Below are 20,864 nucleotides of genomic sequence, written 5' to 3'. Positions count from 1 at the left end.
GTAGGGAATAGTATAATTTATCCAAATATAAAATTACGTATAGTATGTTTAGTTTTATTTAGCATTGTTAAGACTACTTAATGTCAAAGGGAGCGTTTTGAAATTTTTTAGTTTTTGAGACAGGGTCTCACACTCACCCAGGTTGGAGTGTAGTGGCACTGATCTCAGCTCACTGAAGCCTCTGCCTCCCGGGCTTAAGCAGTCCTCCCACCTCAGCCTCCTGAGTAGCTTGAGAATACAGGTGTGCGCACCACACTGTGCTGATTTTTAAATTTTTTGTAGATGCGAACCATCATGCCTGGCCAGTATTTTATTTCTCTGTTGTAAGTCTATTTATCTGTTGTAAGTCTGTTTTTATTTATAGTGTAAGTCTCACTATATTGCCCAGGCTGGTCTTGAACTTGGGAGATCAAGCAGTCTTCCTGCCTCACCCTCCGAAAGTGCTGGGATTGCAGTCATGAGCTACCGCACCTGGCCAGAGGCAACATTAAAAAAAAAAGAAAATTGTTAAAGCGTTTTAACTCACAACTATTGGAGACATAAAACTTCCATTATCTCAGGCACTTGGTAAATCTGAAGCTTCAGAGAAAAGAGGGTCAGGGGTAGGACATGATATATCAATTTCAGTTGTGTTATGGACTTATTATGGGAACACCTTATATAGTGCTTGACATTTTATAGAACCTTTTTTTACTTCCATTTTTAGTTAAGACGGATATTTGTGTCAGTTCATCTATAAGGTTCTGAAATCTAGAAATACAGGTGATTTCTCTCAGTTACGTGATTATTATGTAATATACTCGAGCTTAAGAATCCAAGACTCTGGATAGCATTGTTTCTTTGGGAAAATGTAGATTCTAAGTTTCGAATGGAACTTAGAATATCTTTTAGTTCTCAGCCATTTGTAAGCTGTGCTTCACCTGTTACTAATCTTGCTGTTACTTCTGCTATCCCATCTTTAAATTTTTATTACAATTTGAATGATTGCAAACTATGATCATCTTACGTCTTTAGTGATAGTAAGCAAAATTTACATGTTTTAAAGGAAGATTTAATTTCTGTAATTCCATGTTTTTAAAGGAAAATTTAATTTCTATAATTCATATTGTTAAAAGTAAAAATGGGTTATTTGTGAATAGGTAAATTTTTATGTTGATTTGGTATATTTTTCTGTAACTTTAAGGAAGCACTAGTCTGTTTAGTATTTGTTCTGACTGTTTTGCTTTGTTGAGAGTTTGATTACTTTTAATATGAAATAATTTTAAAAGGAGGCTTTTTATAAGGCTATAGGGGCTTTTTAAAGTTATTGATACCTTTTTTTTAGTTTGTAGATAACTGCTATAGATCAGTAGTACTATTGCATATTTTGCGTAGTGCAGAACCAGTGGTCATTAATTTTTTAAAAATCTACCTTATGCAAGTGTAGCTTTCAAGGAAATAAATACATAGATGCATATACAATTAAACAAGAAAATGAAAACAATTTAAAATAGGGTAAGGAAAAATACAGAATACTGAGAGTAATAAATATGGAGAGTGGGTCAGAATTGTAACATTGATAGGCATTACATAAACCCTGCAGCATTTTTAAGTTAAACTTGCTCTCATTTTGGTTATCAAGAAGATTGCAGGAAAACACAACTAGCTCTGTAATGAATATTGCATATAAGAAAAAGAGACTGGGCATGGTGGCTCACTCCTTTAATCTCAACACTTTGGGGGGCCAAAGTGGGAGGGTCACTTGTGGCCAGGAGTTAGAGACCAGCCTCAGTGACATAGTGGGACCCCTCTCTACAAAAAAAAAAAAAATCAGCCAGGCATGGTAGCACACGTCTTAGTCCCAGCTACTCAGGAGACTGAGGCGGGAAGATTGCTTGAGCCCAGGAGGTTGAGGTTGCAGTGACCCTTGATCATGCAATTGCACTCCAGCTTAGGTGACAGAACAAGACCCTGTCTGAAGAAGAAAAAGATACAACGTTCCTCTGTGGAAACAAAACTTGTCAATTTGGTCTTAAAGTGTACAGAGGAGTGATATGAGTTTCTTCTGCATTGGTGTGGAGATGGGTACTCTCCATCACATGAGTATTTCAGACAAGGAAGAGCTCAAAGTCTTAAGTTGTTGCTCATGGCGAAGGTAATGTTCTGGAAGTTTTTCAAAGCAGAATTTATTCACTTCACAGTCAAGTCATTAACTAATGGAAATGAGGAGCCCAGGAAAAGAATATCATTCTGGGCTAGTTTCTGTTCCTGTGCATTACATGATTTATTAATGATTAATCATTTGCCAGTGGATAACATTAATGTAAATTTGCAAGTATCTTTAAAATTCTCTAAGAGATGACTTTATTAAGTTATAATTTTACATACCATACAGTTTACCCATTTAAAGTTCAGTAGTCTTCAGTGTATTCACAGCTGTACAACCATTATGGTTATCGCTGCACTACTTCTCTAATCCTCCTTCCCCTACCAGTGCAAAGCAACCAATTAATCTACTTTATACCTGTAGATTTCCCTATTTTGGATTTTCATATACATGAGTGGAAACAGGTACTATGTAGTCTTTTGTTGGTAGCTTCTTTAACTTAGCATATTTTCAGTGTTCACCTATGTTGTAGCATATGTCAGTACTTTATTCTTTTTTGTGGCCAAATACTATTTCATTGTATGGGTATGCCATATTTTGTTTATCCATTTATTTTCTGATGGACATTTGGGTTCTTTCTACCTTTTGGCTATTATGAATAATGCTGCTGTAGACATTCATATGCAAGTTTCTGTGTGGACTTGTGTTTTCACTTGTATTTGGTATGTACTAAGAATGGAGCCGGGCATGGTGGCTCATGCCTGTAATCCCAGCACCTTGGGAGACCAAACGTCAGGAGTATTTAAGGCCAGCAGTTCAAGACCAGCCTAGGCAACATAGTGATACCCCATCTCTACAAAAAATTTTTAAAACTAGCCTGATGTGGTGGTGCACACCTGTAGTCCTAACTTTTGGGGAGGCTGAGATTGAAAGGATCCCTTAAGCTCAGAAGGTTGAGGCTTCAGTGAGCTATGATGGCACCACTTTAATACTACTTGGGCCGGAGTGAGACCCTATCTCATAAAAGAAAGGAATGGAATTGCTGAGTAATGCGTAACCTCTGTGTTCAATCATTTGAGGAACTGCCATACTGTTTTCAAACTGGCTAGATCATTTTACATTCCCGTTTGTGTGTATGAGGATTCCATTCTCTCCACATCCTCACCAACACTTATCTTACTTTCTGATTCTAGCCATCTCAATGCGTATGAAGTGGTATGTATCTCATTGTGGTTTTGATTTGGATTTCCTTGGTGACTAATGATGTTGTACATTTTATCATGTGCTAATTGGCCATTTACTGTATGTTTTTCAGAAATGCCTATTTAGAATAGCTCTTTTACTCATTTTAAAGTACGGTTGTCTTATTACTGAGTTGTAAGTATTCTTTATATATTCTAGATTTGTAAGTGTTCTTTATATATTCTAGATTTAAATTCCTTATTGGATACATGATTTGCAAATATTTTCTCCTTAAGTTTTTTTTTTTTTAATTGTATTGTTTTAAGGGCATTTGTGTTGGGAAAATATTTTAAAACCTTAGAAATAATTTTCTGAAAGCAAACACTGACTTATACAATATTAATAGTAAATGATTTCATTGACTATACTTCCAGTAAACCTGTTGTTGGAAAGGTGGCATGAATAACTATTATGAAGGTAAAAAGAAAGAAAATGAAAATTGGATGCCTACTAGTTATATAAAGTCTTGGAGAGTTATTTTCTTTTCACTGTGCATAGAGTATCTAGAGCCAGTAAGTCTCCAAGCTATCATCTGGTGATGATTTCTCAGATACACCATATAGTATTTCAGCTACTTTGGTTGGGCTAGATAGCCTTCTACCCTCTCCCCTTATTTTATTGAGTTATAATTCACATACCATACAATTCACCATATAACAGATAGCCTTTTGATTTGGAAATAACTGAGGAAAAGTATTTACTGTGGGAGCCAAATCTGTTACCTGTCTGGATAGAGACTGGAAAGTTAATGAAAAAGAAAGAAAACTCTATGAAACTCCAGTGTAAATTTAATTACTTCCATCTAGTGTCATATGAATGCTCATAGTTGGGAGGCAAAAAAGGTTAATTAGTTTTCATAAAAACTAAAATTTGTGTGCATCAATACCAAGAGAGTGAAAAGGCAATCCACAGAGCGAGAGAAAATATTTGCAAAGCATATATCTTACTGGATACTGAGACTTGTATCCAGAATATATGAAGAACTCTTACCTCCCAGCAATAAAAAGATAACCCAGTTTCAAATGGACAAAGGACTTTAATAAACACTTTTCCAAAGATATATTAATGGCTTATAAGCACATGAAAAAGTATTAGTCATTAGGGAAATGCAAGTCAGAACTACAGTGAGATACTTAACACCAACTAGCATAGCCAAAATAAAAAAGATGGACAGGCTGGGCGCAGTGACTCATGCCTGTAATCCCAGGCCTGAGTTGGGAGGTCAAATCTGGGAGGATTGCTTGAACCCAGGAATTTGAGACCTGTGCAACATAGTGAGACCCAGTCTCTACAAAGAAATAATTTAAAAATTAGCTGTGCATGGTGTTACATGCCTGTAGTCTCAGCTATTCTGGAGGCCGAGGTGGAAGGATTGCTTGGTCCCAGGAAGTCAAGGCCACAGTCATCTGTGATTTCATCGCTGCATTCTAGCCTGGACAACGGAGCTGAGACCCTGTCTCAAAATTAAAAAAAAGGTGGACAATCACAGGTGTTGGTAAGTGGTGGAGAAATTGAAACCTTCATACATTGTTGATGGGATTGTAAAATGGTACAGCTGTCACAGGATCCTTGGAGTGTTGCTTTTCCAGCTAGAAGCCTTTGCTTGGGCCTGCTGGGTGTGTTCTGCCTACTCGGACTGGCAGGCTTTGTTCGATTCGTGCTATCAGCTTGGATCCCACGCCTGCCAAGGGTGAGCCAGACATGGATCGGCGAGGGGTGCATGAGCAAGTGAGCGCAGGGGCTGGCCACTGTTTACAGCCAGGCACACTGGGTACAGTGGGGCGGGCAGCTCTAGGCGCTGGTGCCCTGTGAGGCTGTGGGTGGATCAGGTGTACCACAGGCAGCTTCTTCTGTGGGCACTGAGGAACACGGTGGCACCTGGAAGCTTGGAGACACCAGGAACTACAGAGCCCCAGAGAGGTTGTCACAGCCCTGGTTCAGGAAGCCCCTAGGTCTGGTCTCCCCGAAGGGTCAGAGATCTCTCCTTGTCGCTCACAGCATGGTGAGTGGGGGTAGGGAGGGGTGTTTCAGTACTGTTTGTGTTACAGCTCTTCAAATCCCACCATTTGGCGGGTCCTGAGTTCTTGTCCCACGTCCAGAAAGAATGAGGTACACAGACAATTGGAGGGTTAGCAAGGCGAAGAGGGGCTTTATTGAGCAGTAGTACAGCTCTCAGGATTCCAAAGTGGGTGGCTCCTTTCCGCAGGCAGGTCATCTCAACGAGTGTGTAGCTTTCAGTGGAGAGGAGACCAGACAGGAGTGGGTAGCTCCTGTCCACAGGGAAGTTGGCCTGACATCTGGCTGAGTCTGAGATTAGATTTTCATGGGCTTTAGAGGGGAGGAAGTGCATGCTGATTGGTCCATGGGAGGCAATGGGTGGGCCTGGGATAAGCACCATAAGGTCTCACTCCGGTCCGTGGAGCTGGCAGCCAAACCTCCAGGCTTCAGGCCATCCCAGGCTTGAAGGTAGAATTTCACTGGGGACCTGCCCCTTTTCACCCAGGAGCATGTCTGCCTCCTGCTACTGTTCATGGCACTCAGGCTGTTCGTGCCAACGGATGCCTGTAGACCCATGCCAAGCCACCCTCAGTTTCCCCTTGGCCTCCCTCTGTGCTTGTTGGTGCCCAAAGTCCAGAGGGGGCCAAGGTGGCAGTGGGCTGATGCGTCGGCACTGCCGCAAGCATGTGCATACACAGCGTTCAGGCTTAGCTAAAACTTTGCTCCAAAATCTGAGCAGGAGCCAGGGGAGGGTGGGGAAAGGAGGCTTCTCAGACCCCTGAGACACCGGGATACCCAAGTCTATAGCCACAGCTGGGTCAGGGAGCACAGGGCTCCTACCCCACCAACTTGGAAGTGATCAGGGCTCCCACCTGTTGCCGGCTCCATGGCGCACACAGACCCTGCCATGCCTTCCCTGCTGCAGCTGGCATCTTTGTGGCAGCCACTCCAGACGAGCTGCTGCCGTCATCACAGCTATTAGCATCAACCTATAGTTGGAAAAATAGTAATTCCTCCAAATATTAAGCATCAAGTTACTACATGATCTATTAGTTACACCCAAGAATATTGAAAACATACATCCACACAGAAATTTACAGTTGTTCGTAACAGCAGTTTATAATAGCCAAAAAGTGAAAACAACCCCAAAACCACTTGTTTAAGGATTCATGATGCCCAAGGCAGTGTACTTTGAAGACAGACTTATTCTCTGATTTCATTTGGCCTGTAGTTCTAGACAGCAGAAGAGATAATACATTGTTAAAAGAATAACACTTTATTTAATTGTTCAAAGAATTCTGAGGGAAAAAAACTGATTGCCTCAGGCTGAGGATATTTGAACAAATACGGACAAAATTGGATTGTAGGAACCAGGAAAAGGTTTGATTTTGAACTTAAGCCAACAGCAAAACTAGCCAAAATATTCCTCCTATATACTGACATTATGTATACTGATATGTATACCTATATGCTGATATTAACACTTTTTGTCTTACATATAGCCATATAATCTACATGTTTTGTTGTGAGTCATGAAAATTGTTTAATGAACAGTGAGTGTCACTTTAAGCCTTAGGACACTTCAGCATTCAAGAATCAAATGAAATTCATTATCTAAATCTGCTCCCCTATAATCAGTATTTTTAATGAATGGCATAGTAATTTATCTCACCAGTAGAAAGTACCAAAAACCTGTTTTTTCTCTATTTCTCACAGCCCTACATCTGATGAATTTTTATGTTTTATGATTGCTCTCTATTCCCATTACTTACTTCATAGGGACTTATTTCTTGATATTCTAACGGCTTCCTAATTGGTTTTCTTACTTTCTGTTCATTTCATCTATTCCATCTTCCACATGCTTCTAAAAGTCTTTCTATATAGTAGCAGATCTGATTCATCCCGCCCTTCGTTAGTTCCCAAAATCATATTTGCAGAAGTGCTATTCAGTAAGTTTATGCTAAAGTCTGTGCAAAATGAGAAAAATAATGATGTCCTACTGGACAAAAGTGACAGTTCTTTTTCAGTTTTAAACTAAAACATTTTTTGTTTTGGTCTCTGAAATCCAGAAGTTGTAGAACCACTGGCCTGCAGGAATAAGGTCCCTGATACCTTGATGATAATGGCATATGAAATGGTTTGATTCTGAAATATCAGATTAATTTCATTTCTTGTGCTAGCTCCAGTTCATTGATTGGGTGTCTGTAATATTAGGTACAGAAGGCTTGTGAGACTAACTTTGTGCTAAGCTGAAAAATGCCATATTCAATTTACAAAATATTCTCTAGGCAAAGGATGGGCGAATTCCTGATGTAGCCCTTTCCTGCCTTTTCAGCCTCGCACCTTCTACTTTATTTTCAAAATTTCTTCTCCAGTGTTACCATGAACTAATATATCCCCTGAATGCATGCAATATGTTTCTCATGATTGAACCATAATTGGCTGGGTGCAATGGCTCATGCCTTGTAATTCCAGCTGTTTGGGAGGCTGAGGCAGGAGGATCACTTGAACCCAAGAGTTCAAAACAAGCTTGGGCAACATAGTGGGACCCCATCTCTATAAAAAGTAAATTAAAAAATTAATAATTGAAGTATAATAGAAGGTCAAATATAAATAGTAATGTCTTAGAAGAAAGCCAGGCCAGATGTGGTGACTCACACCTGTAATCCTAGCACTTTGAGACGCTAAGGCAGAAGATAGCTTGAGCCCAGGAATTCAAGACCACCTGGGCAACATGGTGAGACCCTGTCTCTACAAAATAAAAATTACCCAGCCGTGAAGACATGTGCCTGTGGTCCCAGCTACTCTGGAGACTGAGGTGGGAAGTGTAAGGCAGCAGTGAGCTGTGATTGTGCCACTGCACTCCAGCCTGGGCAACAGAGTGAGACTGTGTCTCAAAACAACAACAACAACAAAAATCTGATGGTAAATGGTTTATACGTCTTTTTATGTTGTCTATTTGTAATGTCTTTTTTCATTCACCTACCCTGTGAACTTCAGTTACCATCTTCTTTGACTCTTTCCCTGTGTCCTTAAAACATATTTAGGGTCTTTCTGTAAAACTTTCACTGTACCTACTATTATAGTACTTATTTATAGTATAATTATTTATTTACTTATCTGTTACCTGTACTGTAGAGCTTTCATGGAACACATTTTTTGGGTTCTTGTGTTTAGCATGTGAATTTTAGATTAATGTAGACCGAAATTACGGCCCATGATGCATTCCATTTTAACTCTTTTGTTAAACAGAAGAACACTTAAAACAATTTGGTTTCATTTTAATGTTCTTTAGCACAATAAACTATTTACCACATACTTATGGTAACATACTTTTAAAAACTATTTTTCTTTTATATACTGAAAAATTACTTTTATTTTAGAGATCCTTACTGTCTCTGAGCCATTTAGAGATTGTATGCTAAATGTATGTTTCTTAGTCTATCTGTCCTGTGTGTGTGTGTCCAGGTAATTACTTTGCCATGATGGAAACATTTTTGTAAAAAGACTAGTACAATTTCAATAATTGTGGTTGAAATATGTTGCCATTTAAACCTAAATATTTAAGGAGACAAACTGTTGCCTTTTTAATGCATTGTAGTGAGTAAACTTAACAAAGAATTGGAGAGAAGTAAAATAGTTTGTACATTATCAGTGATATTTGTGTTACAAGTTTTATTTTGTGTACATATATGTTAAAAGAGAAAACCATGAGCCAGGTTTTAAAATATGTACTTACTTTAGTTGTTGATTCACTTATGAAGAAATTTCTGATGTTACGAATTTTTTGTTTTTTTAGGCATACCCTTATTAGTGTTGTGTGACCATATTCTGGAAACTAGGCATCAGAACAAGGATAAATTTGTTATTAGTTGAAAAATCTGATTTTCATAGTAGGGTAATTCACAATCTCTTTATAGCTTAGTGTTCTGTCTAGATTCCTCAAAAGATTGAAATATTAAACCAGTACAACAAAGATTTCATTTGCAAAAAGAAAAAAAACTGAAAAATTAGGAAAAATGATTACAGTTTTTGGTCTTCAGTGTTTCATAACCAAGTGTTTGTATATGGTTAAAAAAAAAAGTACTTAACTCTACATCAGATTGAGAGCCCAGCAAAGTACAATTGTAGTGTATAGTAAATGGACAAGTGAGTAGAAGGAACAAAGTCTAAAGAAGAACTACATGGTGGAGGCTGGGCACAGAGGCTCATGCCTGTAATCCCAGCATTTTGGGAAGCCAAGGCAGGCAGATCATGAGGTCAGGAGTTAGAGACCAGCCTTACCAACATGGTGAAACCCCGTCTCTACTAAAAATACAAAAGTTAGCCAGGCGTGGTGGCACGCACCTGTCATGCCAGCTACTCAGGAGGCTGAGGCAGGAGAATTGCTTGAACCCGGGAGGCGGAGGTTACAGTGAGCCAAGATCGCCCCACTTCACTCCAGCCTGGGCAATAGAGCAAGACTCTGTCTCAAAAAAAAGAACTACATGGTCGAAAAATTGATGCTTGTAGGAATTTATTAGAGGATTGTTGATTAAATTTAATACCGAATGCAGCCTTTTGTTGTTTAAAAAATTTTTTTGAACTTACAGTCTACGTCAGCATCAGCATCTGCGTCACCATTTCAGTCTGCGTGGTATAGTGAATCTGAGATAACTCAGGGAGCACGCTCAAGATCGCAGAACCAGCAACGGGATCATGATTCAAAAAGACCTAAACTTTCCTGTACAAACTGTACTACCTCAGCTGGGAGAAATGTTGGAAATGGTTTAAACACGTTAGCAGGTAAGAATATGTTTCTGTAGGTATTTTAAGGCCATTTTCCCCTAGGTGTAACACAGTTGTTCTTAGTTTTGGAATGAGGCAAGCAGATTTTATATGAAGACAGTGGGTCAGAAATGTAGCGGAATTTCCAAAATCTGTTTCAATTAATGCTAGAACTGATATTAACTCTTCTGCATTTTTCTTGTAAAATTGATATAGATATTCTACATAAACAGGATATTAACAGATTTTAATTAGAATAGCTGGTGTTTTATGATCATCAAATTGGTAAATGTGTGTATTTTGCTGGTTATATTTTGTAATTGTTACAAGGAAGGCTAAATCTACTGATACATGTTTGAAATATTGCTTAAGCATGTCTTATGTAAATGATAAACATTGTAGTATATAATATTTATTTTCAGAAAATACGAAGGCTAAGGCGGAATGATCTCTTGAGGCCAGGAGTTTGAGGCCAGCCCAGACAACATAGTGAGATCCTGTTTCTACCAAAAAAAAAAAAAAAAGAATTAACTGGGCCTGGTGGTGCATGCCTATACTCCCCAGCCACTTGAGGGGCTAAGGCTGGAGGATCGCTTGGTCCCAAGGAGTTTGAGGTTACGGTGAGCTATGATCATGCCAGTGCACTCTACCCTGGTAGACAGAGCAAGACTCTGTCTCTTAAACAAAAAACAAATACGGAAACTCTTGAGTTAGAAAAAAATGGTGGTATTTTAGTAGGATTTCTACACAAGGGATTAGAAAGTCACAGTTTTAGTTCTTTAACTAGATGAGTGGCATTGGGCAAGGTACTAACCACTCTGGGATTTGGATGATCTATCCATAAAGCGTCATGCCTGGTATTTTGTACTGAGACACATATTTTTCACACACATTGAAAAGATCTTTTGTTGAAAGGTCAGGAGGCTACCATCTCACTAATACTCCTCTTCAAATGAAATGTTAGCCAGTGCCAGTGTTTGACAGGAGCCAAAACTTGTGATGACACAATTGGAGGTAAAATTCTTTAAATGTTTGTGTGTTACCAATTGAAGTAATGTAAGCAGTTCCTGTCTATTTTGATAATCTGGAATGTCATGGGAAAGACGTGCCCATCTGAAGGATATTAAGAATGTTGTGATGGCTAAGAGCAGACTGTTAATAACTTTGTAGACAAACACCACTGTGCCAGAGATATTTTTGTTCTCTTCCGCTATGTGAAAACATTATAAATACTCTGGGCCATTTCTCTTAATAAAGAGGAATTATTAAGACTACTAGGATTAGGGAAGAAAGAATCAAAATTTCAGGGTAAATAGTGGAGGAAAGAGGTTTGAGACTTAATGTTTAATTTACTTTTAAATGAAATCATGTCTAATAAAATATCAATATAACAATACTTTAATTCTTAGAATTAAAAATTCTAGAATAAAAAATTAACCAACTGTGGTAGCAGTAAAAATAGTTCTGATAAAATTGTAATGTTGACATCTTCCCTTTCCAGATGACTTTGATTTTGATATTGGCAGTTCTCCAGCATCACTTTCATTGACTTTTTTTGTGAAATTCTCCATGTTTGGAAAGATTTACGTTTTTGTACTGTAATCATTTTACATCACGTATAGGTAGATGTTGTGGGAAGTGACTGAGACATTGACATCATGTATGGGGTAGATTTTAGTGTTAGAGAAGAATATGTTTAGAGTAGGAAATAATTTTATAAGTGATTAGTTCATTTGTGAATAATTTTATGTTTTACTGAATTTTGTTTCTGATAATGGCTGCATAACTGGGGATTCTCATAATAAACAACAATAAGGCCGGGTGCTGTGGCTCATGCCTGTAAGCCCAACACTTTGAGAGGCCGGGGTGGGCGGATCACCAGAGGTCAGGGGTTTGAGACCATCCTGGCCAACAGGATGAAACCTCATCTCCACTGAAAATACAAAAATTAGCCAGGCATGGTGGTGCACGCCTATAGTCCCAGCTACTCAGGAGGCTGAGGCAGGAGAATCACTTGAACCCAGAAGGTGGAGGTTGCTGTGAGCTGAGATCATGCCACTGTACTCCAGCCTGGGCGACAGAGCAAGGCTCCATCTCAAAAAAAAAAAGATAATAATAAATACCACTAACTTTCCTCTGTATTACTGAAGATTTGTTACCATCCAAAGCCTTGAAAGCTTTCTCTGAAATAAAACTTCCTCATTTATTTTTAAGATTCATCTTGGAGGCGTAGTCAAGTTCCTAGATCTTCATCAGTGGTACTTGGATCATTTGGAACAGACTTAATGAGAGAGAGGAGAGATTTGGAGAGAAGAACAGATTCCTCTATTAGTAATCTTATGGATTATAGTCACCGAAGTGGTGATTTCACAACTTCATCATGTATGTATAAATTACATTAAGTATAGCTTCTCATAATGTTCTATTTTCCTTTTTATGTATATTACTAAAACAACAGTAAAAAGGAATAAGGTGTATCTTTTGTCTTATGAAGATTTCAGAATACCTTAATATTTCTTTCTAGTACTTGTTTTGATCTTAAAAAATAATTTAAAATACAGTAGATGAGTAAGAGTATCTAGATTCCATCTACCTTTACATTGTTTAACTTGCATTTTTCCTTTTAAGAATGTCTGTGTTACAAAGTAACATACTAAATCTTGTATCCTCAGATAGAATTTGCTTATAACATATGTAGTTTAATAAATAACTACTTCTGATTCTTCTACTTCTGAAATAACTGAAAGTTGAAATCACCATTTTAAGGCATAATTTGGAATTACTTTAGTATAACATGGGTGTACCTCTAGTTTTATTAAATTGACCTCAAGACCCACACTTTGTTTTTGATTGGTTGGTTGCTTGCTTTGTTTGTTTTGAGATGGAGTTTTGCTCTTGTTGCCCAGGCTGAAGTGCAATGGCACTTCAGTGTAGTAATTTAGCTCTTACACAAGGTGAATGGGTAGTTTCCTTGCAAAGGAATCCTTTAGTATTTCTCATCCCATTTGAAGATTTAAACCACTAGTTAAGGAATCCTTTCAAAAGTGCAGATGTCATAGCCCTATTCTGATTCATAGTTCCTAGCCAGTATTTAAAGCAGATGTAACACAGGATACATTTACAGGATAAGAATTATAGCTGTTAACCTGAAAGAAAAAAAAAATTGGAAAAATTTTTAGCTATTAGCAAGATTTTTCATTAAATTACAAGGGTTTAAAACGTTTAAAACAACTTTTTAATTTATTGCACAGAGTAAAAACAAAATCTCCAGAACAGTCTCCCTAGGATGATTTTGCTTTTAATCATTTTAAGAGTCATTTTACATTGTATTATTTGGCTTGTTTAAAATCATCTCAATTTAAATACTAGATATTATTGTATCATATCAAATAATTTCTGATCAATAAATTCAGCTGTTTTAATTTTATCAAAATTTTCATAAGCTCATAATACATTCCATTTTTATATATTTGTAATGTTGACTTTACATGGCAGTACTGGATTTTACCAGTAGGAATAGAAAGAAATATGTTTATGTTTTTTCTATAATAACAGTAAACTCTGTAGTTACAATATAACAGTAATCAGTTTGAATCCAGCGCTTCGTTTTGGCACTCAACATAATAAATGCAAATAATAATGCTCAAATTATTTCATGTAATTGGTTATCTTTACTTCCTTTCAAAAATAGATGTTCAAGACAGAGTTCCTTCATATTCACAAGGAGCAAGACCAAAAGAAAACTCAATGAGCACTTTACAGTTGAATACATCATCCACAAACCACCAATTGCCTTCTGAACATCAGACCCTACTAAGTTCTAGGGACTCCAGAAATTCTTTAAGATCAAATTTTTCATCAAGAGAATCAGAATCTTCCCGAAGCAGTGCACAGCCTGGATTTTCTTACAGTTCAAGTAGAGATGAAACCCCAATCATAAGCAATTCAGAAAGGGTTGTTTCATCTCAAAGACCATTTCAAGAAACTTCTGACAATGAAGGTAGGCGGACAACCAGGAGATTGCTGTCGCGCATAGCTTCTAGCATGTCATCTACTTTTTTTTCACGAAGATCTACTCAGGATTCCTTGAATACAAGATCATTGAATTCTGAAAATTCTTACGTTTCTCCAAGAATCTTGACAGCTTCACAGTCCCGTAGTAATGTACCGTCAACTTCTGAGGTTCCCGATAATAGGGCATCTGAAGCTTCTCAGGGATTTCGATTTCTTAGGCGAAGATGGGGTTTGTCATCTCTTAGCCACAATCATAGCTCTGAGTCAGATTCAGAAAATTTTAACCAAGAATCTGAAGGTAGAAATACAGGACCATGGTTATCTTCCTCACTTAGAAATAGATGCACACCTTTGTTCTCTAGGAGGCGGCGAGAGGGAAGAGATGAATCTTCAAGGATATCTACCTCTGATACATCATCTAGATCTCATATTTTTAGAAGAGAATCAAATGAAGTGGTTCACCTTGAAGCACAGAATGATCCTCTTGGAGCCGCTGCCAACAGACCACAAGCATCTGCAGCATCAAGCAGTGCCACAACAGGTGGCTCTACATCAGATTCGGCTCAAGGTGGAAGAAATACAGGAATAGCAGGGATTCTTCCTGGTTCCTTATTCCGGTTTGCAGTCCCCCCAGCACTTGGGAGTAATTTGACCGACAATGTCATGATCACAGTAGATATTATTCCTTCAGGTTGGAATTCAGCTGATGGTAAAAGTGATAAAACTAAAAGTGCGCCTTCAAGAGATCCAGAAAGATTGCAGAAAATAAAAGAGAGGTAAATTCGAATACCTGTCTTAAACCTATAAGTCAAAAATAGAGAAAGAACTCTTCATTTTTTTTTTTTTTTGAGACGGAGTCTCACTCTGTCACCCAGGCTGGAGTGCAGTGGCACAATCTTGGCTCACTGCAGCCTTGGCCTCCCGGATTCAAGCAGTTCTCCTGTCTCAGCCTCCCAAGTAGCTGGGATTACAGGCACACTCCACCATGCCCAGCTAATTTTCGAATTTTTAGTAGGGGTTTTACCGTATTGATCAGGCTGGTCTCAAGCTCCTGACCTTAGGTGATCCACCCGCCTCGGCCTCCCAAAGTGCTGGGATTACAGGCGTGAGCCACTGTGCCTAGCCTAGAACGCTTCATTTCTAAATTGGCTTCTTATAAAATTGATATTTGAAGTTTCTTTCTTTCTTTCTTTCTTTCTTTCTTTTTCATTATTTTTTTAATTTTTGATATGGAGTCTCACTCTCTTGCCCAGGTTGGAGTGCAGTGGCACAATCTTGGCTCCCTGCAGCCTCCGCCTCCGTGGTTCAAGCAATTCTCCTGCCTCAGCCTCCCAAGTAGCTGGGATTACAGGCACCCGCCACCACGCCTGGCTAATTTTTGTATTTTTAGTAGAAGCAGGGTTTCACCACATTGGCCGGGCTGACCTCGAACTCCTGACCTCAGGTGATCCACCTGCCTCCACCTCTCAAAGTACTGGAATTACAGGCATGAGCTACTGCTTCCAGCCTGAAATTTCTTCCCTTAACATTTACATCCAGTAAGATGTCTCACTCATAGGTAAATAGATAAGAATTAATAACTGAGGATAGGCCATGGTGGAGGGGTGTGAATTGTGTCAGAAAGTAATCCAAAGGTTATTTTAACCAGGTTGGAATACATATACACACAAAGACAAAAACCTTAATCTCTTACCCAATTCCTTGGTAGACTAATGCTAAATGGGGTTAGTAAGAGGAACTGAATGACCGTAAGAGGAACTGAATGACCATGGATTACCAATAAATCTGCCTTAGCCTTTATTAAGATGATTTATTAACTAACCACTTATTTACATTTCTCACTGCAAATATTTTTTTTTGGAATTTGATGCACAAAATTTACTTTGATTCACAAAGTAAAATTTGATGCACAAAATAATTTTGATTTTGTGTTTGAAGTTCAAGTATATACTGAATATTATCTTTCTTTAAATTTTTTGTAGAGACAGGGTCTTCCTTTGTTTCCCAGGCTGGTCTCGAACTCCTGGCTTCAAGCAGTCCTCATGCTTCAACCTCCAAAAGTGCTGAAATTACAGGCATGAGCCACCATGCCCAGCCAATTCTTTAGAATTTAGTATTATTTAACAGAAATACCAGTTTAGGCTGGGCGCAGTGGCTCACGCTGTAATCCCAGCACTTTGGGAGGCCAAGGCGGGCGGATCACAAGGTCAGGAGATCGAGACCATCCTGGCCTACATGGTGAAACCCTGTCTCTATTAAAAATACAAACATGGCCGAGCGCAGTGGCTCACGCCTGTAATCCCAGCACTTTGGGAGGCCGAGGTGGGTGGATCACAAGGTCAGGAGATCGAGACCATGGTGAAACCCCGTCTCTTTTTTTTTTGTATTTGTAAAAATACAAAAAATTGGCCGGGCGCGGTGGCTCAAGCCTGTAATCCCAGCACTTTGGGAGGCCGAGACGGGCGGATCACGAGGTCAGGAGATCGAGACCATCCTGGCTAATACGGTGAAACCCCGTCTCTACTAAAAAATACAAAAAAAAACCAGCCGGGCGACGAGGCGGGCACCTGTAGTCCCAGCTACTCGGGAGGCTGAGGCAGGAGAATGGCGTAAACCCGGGAGGCGGAGCTTGCAGTGAGCTGAGATCTGGCCACTGCACTCCAGCCTGGGCGGCAGAGCAAGACTCCGTCTCAAAAAAAAAAAAAAAAAAAAAAAAAAAATACAAAAAATTAGCTGGGCGCAGTGGCAGGCACCTGTAGTCCCAGCTACTCGGGAGGCTGAGGCAGGAGAATGGCCTGAACCCGGGAGGCAGAGCTTGCAGTGAGCCGAAATCGCGCCACTGCACTCCAGCCTGGGCGACAGAGCGAGACTCTGTCTCAAAAAAAAAAAAAAAAAAAATACAAACATTACCTGGGTGTGGTGGCATGCGCCTGTAGTCCCAGCTACTCAGGAGGGTGAGGCAGGAGAATTGCTTGAACCCAGGATGTGGAGGTTGCAGTGAGCTGAGATTGCGCCACTGCACTCCAGCCAGGCGACAGAGCAAGACTCTGTCTCAAAAAAAAGAATGGTTTAAATGCAGGGCATAGAATCTTTTTATACAAAGAAATCTTTATAGAGTTGAACACTGGTAAGCGTGAAAAGACAAAAAAACCAGAGATCTTAGTCCCAGCCTGACTCTTAATTTAGTCATCCTAGTCTAATTACTTAGTATTAAAATAGTTATTAAAGTGAGATAAAGTAGTTTATTTGAAGTACACTTTGAGGAAGAAGACTTATATAAAGGTAATGTGGGATTTTTTTTTTCTTTTTCACAAAGGCCTAGTAGAATTGTTGGGAAGCATAATTGTTAGTGTTATTTTTAGATTTTTGTTGTACTTTAATAAGAAAATACTTTCAAATCCAACTCAGGTGATAAAGGAAACTCTGCACACTTTCTGAGATGCTGGGCATTGGGCTACCATACTCCTTATTTTTAATTTTATAAAGGACAGATTTTGCCATGTGACTGTTATTTTCCTGCTTTTAAACTTGCTATTTTTCCTTTTTTTGTAGAAAGAGATTTACTCTACCCTGGTAGTGTTTGCTTTAATGTTTGCTTATTATAGCAGCTTCCTCCAACTGCAGGCTGTCTGCTGTCTGCTAAGGGATGTAGTAACATATTTTCAGCCTTCAAGGTTAGGTTAATTTAAGTACAGTAGTGTAGGCAGAAAGCAAAGCATTACTTTAGTCATCTTCAGAGAGAAATGATTGAGCTAGCACCACTCTATCTGGTTAATTTTAAAAGCAGCATTTGTTGGTTATTTTGCCAGAGAGAGAGTGTGTGTGTATGTTTGCATTCCTGTATTACATCTTTCCTCATACCTAAGGATTTTAAGACATTCTGCAATTAAAAATGGTACAGAAAAATTGAATCCACCAAGTAAATAGTTGAAACTAGGAAGGGAAGAAAGTTAAATTTAAAGGTAAAATGTAAATACCATGTTCAGTCTTTAAAAATAATTTATGGTTGAGGTTATGTCTAATTAACCCAGGGCATGAAAGTCTCCTAGCAGTTGTATATCCATCTCTTTCCACAAATCTTTTGCTAAGTTCATGTAGGTATCCATATATTCCGGGTTGTATTTCAGTAACAGTTCAGCATTCTGTATTACCAGTTTACTGTGTACCTGTTTCATGCCAACAGTGGACTAACGCAGTAGGGATTTTAACAATTACCTTATTATATAAAACTATTGTTCTGCATTTATGTATCAAGCAGTGCACAGTGGCCTGTTAAATAGATTTTTTTTTTTAATATTTATTATTTTTTATTATACTTTAAGTTCTAGGGTACATGTGCATGACGTTTATATCATGTATAACTCCCCAATGCAATCCCTCCCTCCTCCCCCCTCCCCATGATAGGCCCCAGTGTGTGATGTTCCCCTTCCCGAGTCCAAGTGATCTCATTGTTCAGTTCCCACCTATGAGTGAGAACATGCGGTGTTTGGTTTCTCTTCTTGTGATAGTTTGCTAAGAATGATGGATTCCAGCTGCATCCATGTCCCTACAAAGGACGCAAACTCATCCTTTTTGATGGCTGCATAGTATTCCATGGTGTATATGTGCCACATTTTCTTAATCCAGTCTGTCACAGATGGACATTTGGGTTGATTCCAAGTCTTTGCTATTGTGAATAGTGCCGCAATAAACATACGTGTGCATGTGTCTTTGTAGTAGAGTAATTTATAATCCTTTGGGTATATACCAGTAGTGGGATGGCTGGGTCATATGGTACATCTAGTTCTAGATCCTTGAGGAATCGCCATACTGTTTTCCATAATGGTTGAACTAGTTTACAATCCCACCAACAGTGTAAAAGTGTTCCTATTTCTCCACATCCTCTCCAACACCTGTTGTTTCCTGACTTCTTAATGATTGCCATTCTAACTGGTGTGAGATGGTATCTCATTGTGGTTTTGATTTGCATTTCTCTGATGGTGAGTGATGATGAGCATTTTTTCATGTGTCTGTTGGCTGTATGGATGTCTTCTTTTGAGAAATGTCTGTTCATATCCTTTGCCCACTTTTTGATGGGGTTGTTTGTTTTTTTCTTGTATATTTGTTTGAGTTCTTTGTAGATTCTGGATATTAGCCCTTTGTCAGATGAGTAGGTTGCAAAAATTTTCTCCCATTCTGTAGGTTGCCTGTTCACTCTGATGGTAGTTTCTTTTGCTGTGCAAAAGCTCTTTAGTTTAATTAGATCCCATGTGTCAATTTTTGCTTTTGCTGCCGTTGCTTTTGGTGTTTTAGACATGAAGTCCTTGCCCATGCCTATGTCCTGAATGGTACTACCTAGATTTTCTTCTAGGGTTTTTATGGTATTAGGTCTAACATTTAAGTCTCTGATCCATCTTGAATCAATTTTTGTATAAGGGGTAAGGAAAGGATCCAGTTTCAGCTTTCTACTTATGGCTAGCCAATTTTCCCAGCACCATTTATTAAATAGGGAATCCTTTCCCCATTTCTTGTTTCTCTCAGGTTTGTCAAAGATGAGATGGCTGTAGATGTGTGGTATTATTTCTGAGGACTCTGTTCTGTTCCATTGGTCTATATCTCTGTTGTGGTACCAGTACCATGCTGTTTTGGTTACTGTAGCCTTGTAGTATAGTTTGAAGTCAGGTAGCGTGACGCCTCCAGCTTTGTCCTTTTGACTTAGGATTGTCTTGGCAATGCGGGCTCTTTTTTGGTTCCATATGAACTTTAAAGCCGTTTTTTCCAATTCTGTGAAGAAAGTCATTGGTAGCTTGATGGGGATGGCATTGAATCTATAAATAACCTTGGGCAGTATGGCCATTTTCACGATATTGATTCTTCCTATCCATGAGCATGGTATGTTCTTCCATTTGTTTGTGTCCTCTTTGATTTCACTGAGCAGTGGTTTGTAGTTCTCCTTGAAGAGGTCCTTTACATCCCTTGTAAGCTGGATTCCTAGGTATTTGATTCTCTTTGAAGCAATTGTGAATGGAAGTTCATTCCTGATTTGGCTCTCTGCTTGTCTGTTACTGGTGTATAAGAATGCTTGGGATTTTTGCACATTAATTTTGTATCCTGAGACTTTGCTGAAGTTGCTTATCAGCTTAAGGAGATTTTGGGCTGAGACGATGGGGTTTTCTAAATATACAATCATGTCATCTGCAAACAGGGACAATTTGACTTCTTCTTTTCCTAACTGGATACCCTTGATTTCTTTCTCTTGCCTTATTGCCCTAGCCAGAACTTCCAACACGATGTTGAATAGGAGTGGTGAGAGAGGGCATCCCTGTCTTGTGCCAGTTTTCAAAGGGAATTTTTCCAGTTTTTGCCCATTCAGTATGATATTAGCTGTGGGTTTGTCATAAATACCTCTTATTATTTTGAGGTACGTTCCATCAATACCGAATTTATTGAGCGTTTTTAGCATAAAGGGCTGTTGAATTTTGTCAAAAGCCTTTTCTGCATCTATTGAGATAATCATGTGGTTCTTGTCTTTGGTTCTGTTTATATGCTGGATTACGTTTATTGATTTGCGAATGTTGAACCAGCCTTGCATCCCAGGGATGAAGCCCACTTGATCATGGTGGATAAGCTTTTTGATGTGCTGCTGAATCCGGTTTGCCAGTATTTTATTGAGGATTTTTGCATCGATGTTCATCAGGGATATTGGTCTAAAATTCTCTTTTTTTGTTGTGTCTCTGCCAGGCTTTGGTATCAGGATGATGTTGGCCTCATAAAAAGA

At 38.8% G+C, this 20,864-nt stretch overlaps 2 protein-coding genes across 12 annotated transcripts in view; one reads left to right on the top strand and one right to left on the bottom strand.

Moving 5' to 3' along the window:
- MARCHF7 (membrane associated ring-CH-type finger 7) overlaps positions 1 to 20,864 on the top strand; it is a 64,632-nt gene that overhangs the window by 20,267 nt on the left and 23,501 nt on the right. For 7 of the 11 annotated variants that reach the window (XR_004441750.1, XR_004441749.1, XM_033231346.1 and 4 more), the window contains 3 exons: positions 9,919 to 10,111; positions 12,308 to 12,475; positions 13,785 to 14,883. Coding sequence is in view for 8 of the 11 variants with exons in the window: in XM_033231346.1 (XP_033087237.1) it covers positions 9,919 to 10,111; positions 12,308 to 12,475; positions 13,785 to 14,883 (1,460 nt within the window). In the remaining 3 variants the exon portion in view is untranslated. Of the gene's footprint in view, positions 1 to 836; positions 1,020 to 9,918; positions 10,112 to 12,307; positions 12,476 to 13,784; positions 14,884 to 20,864 lie in introns of those variants that run through there. The other 4 variants (XR_004441751.1, XM_033231350.1, XM_033231349.1 and 1 more) reach the window with 2 other exon arrangements.
- CD302 (CD302 molecule) overlaps positions 18,343 to 20,864 on the bottom strand; it is a 48,210-nt gene continuing 45,688 nt past the window's right edge. The window contains exon 7 of the mRNA XM_033231352.1: positions 18,343 to 18,376. Coding sequence (XP_033087243.1) covers positions 18,358 to 18,376 — 19 coding nt within the window. The 3' untranslated portion in view covers positions 18,343 to 18,357. The remainder of the gene's footprint in view (positions 18,377 to 20,864) is intronic.

Source organism: Trachypithecus francoisi, unplaced genomic scaffold (assembly GCF_009764315.1).
Source record: "Trachypithecus francoisi isolate TF-2019V2 unplaced genomic scaffold, Tfra_2.0 Lachesis_group13, whole genome shotgun sequence".
NCBI classification, from domain to species: domain Eukaryota; kingdom Metazoa; phylum Chordata; class Mammalia; order Primates; family Cercopithecidae; genus Trachypithecus; species Trachypithecus francoisi.
The sequence above is the reverse complement of the archived record's forward strand: the minus strand, read 5'-3'. Positions and strand labels throughout refer to the sequence as shown.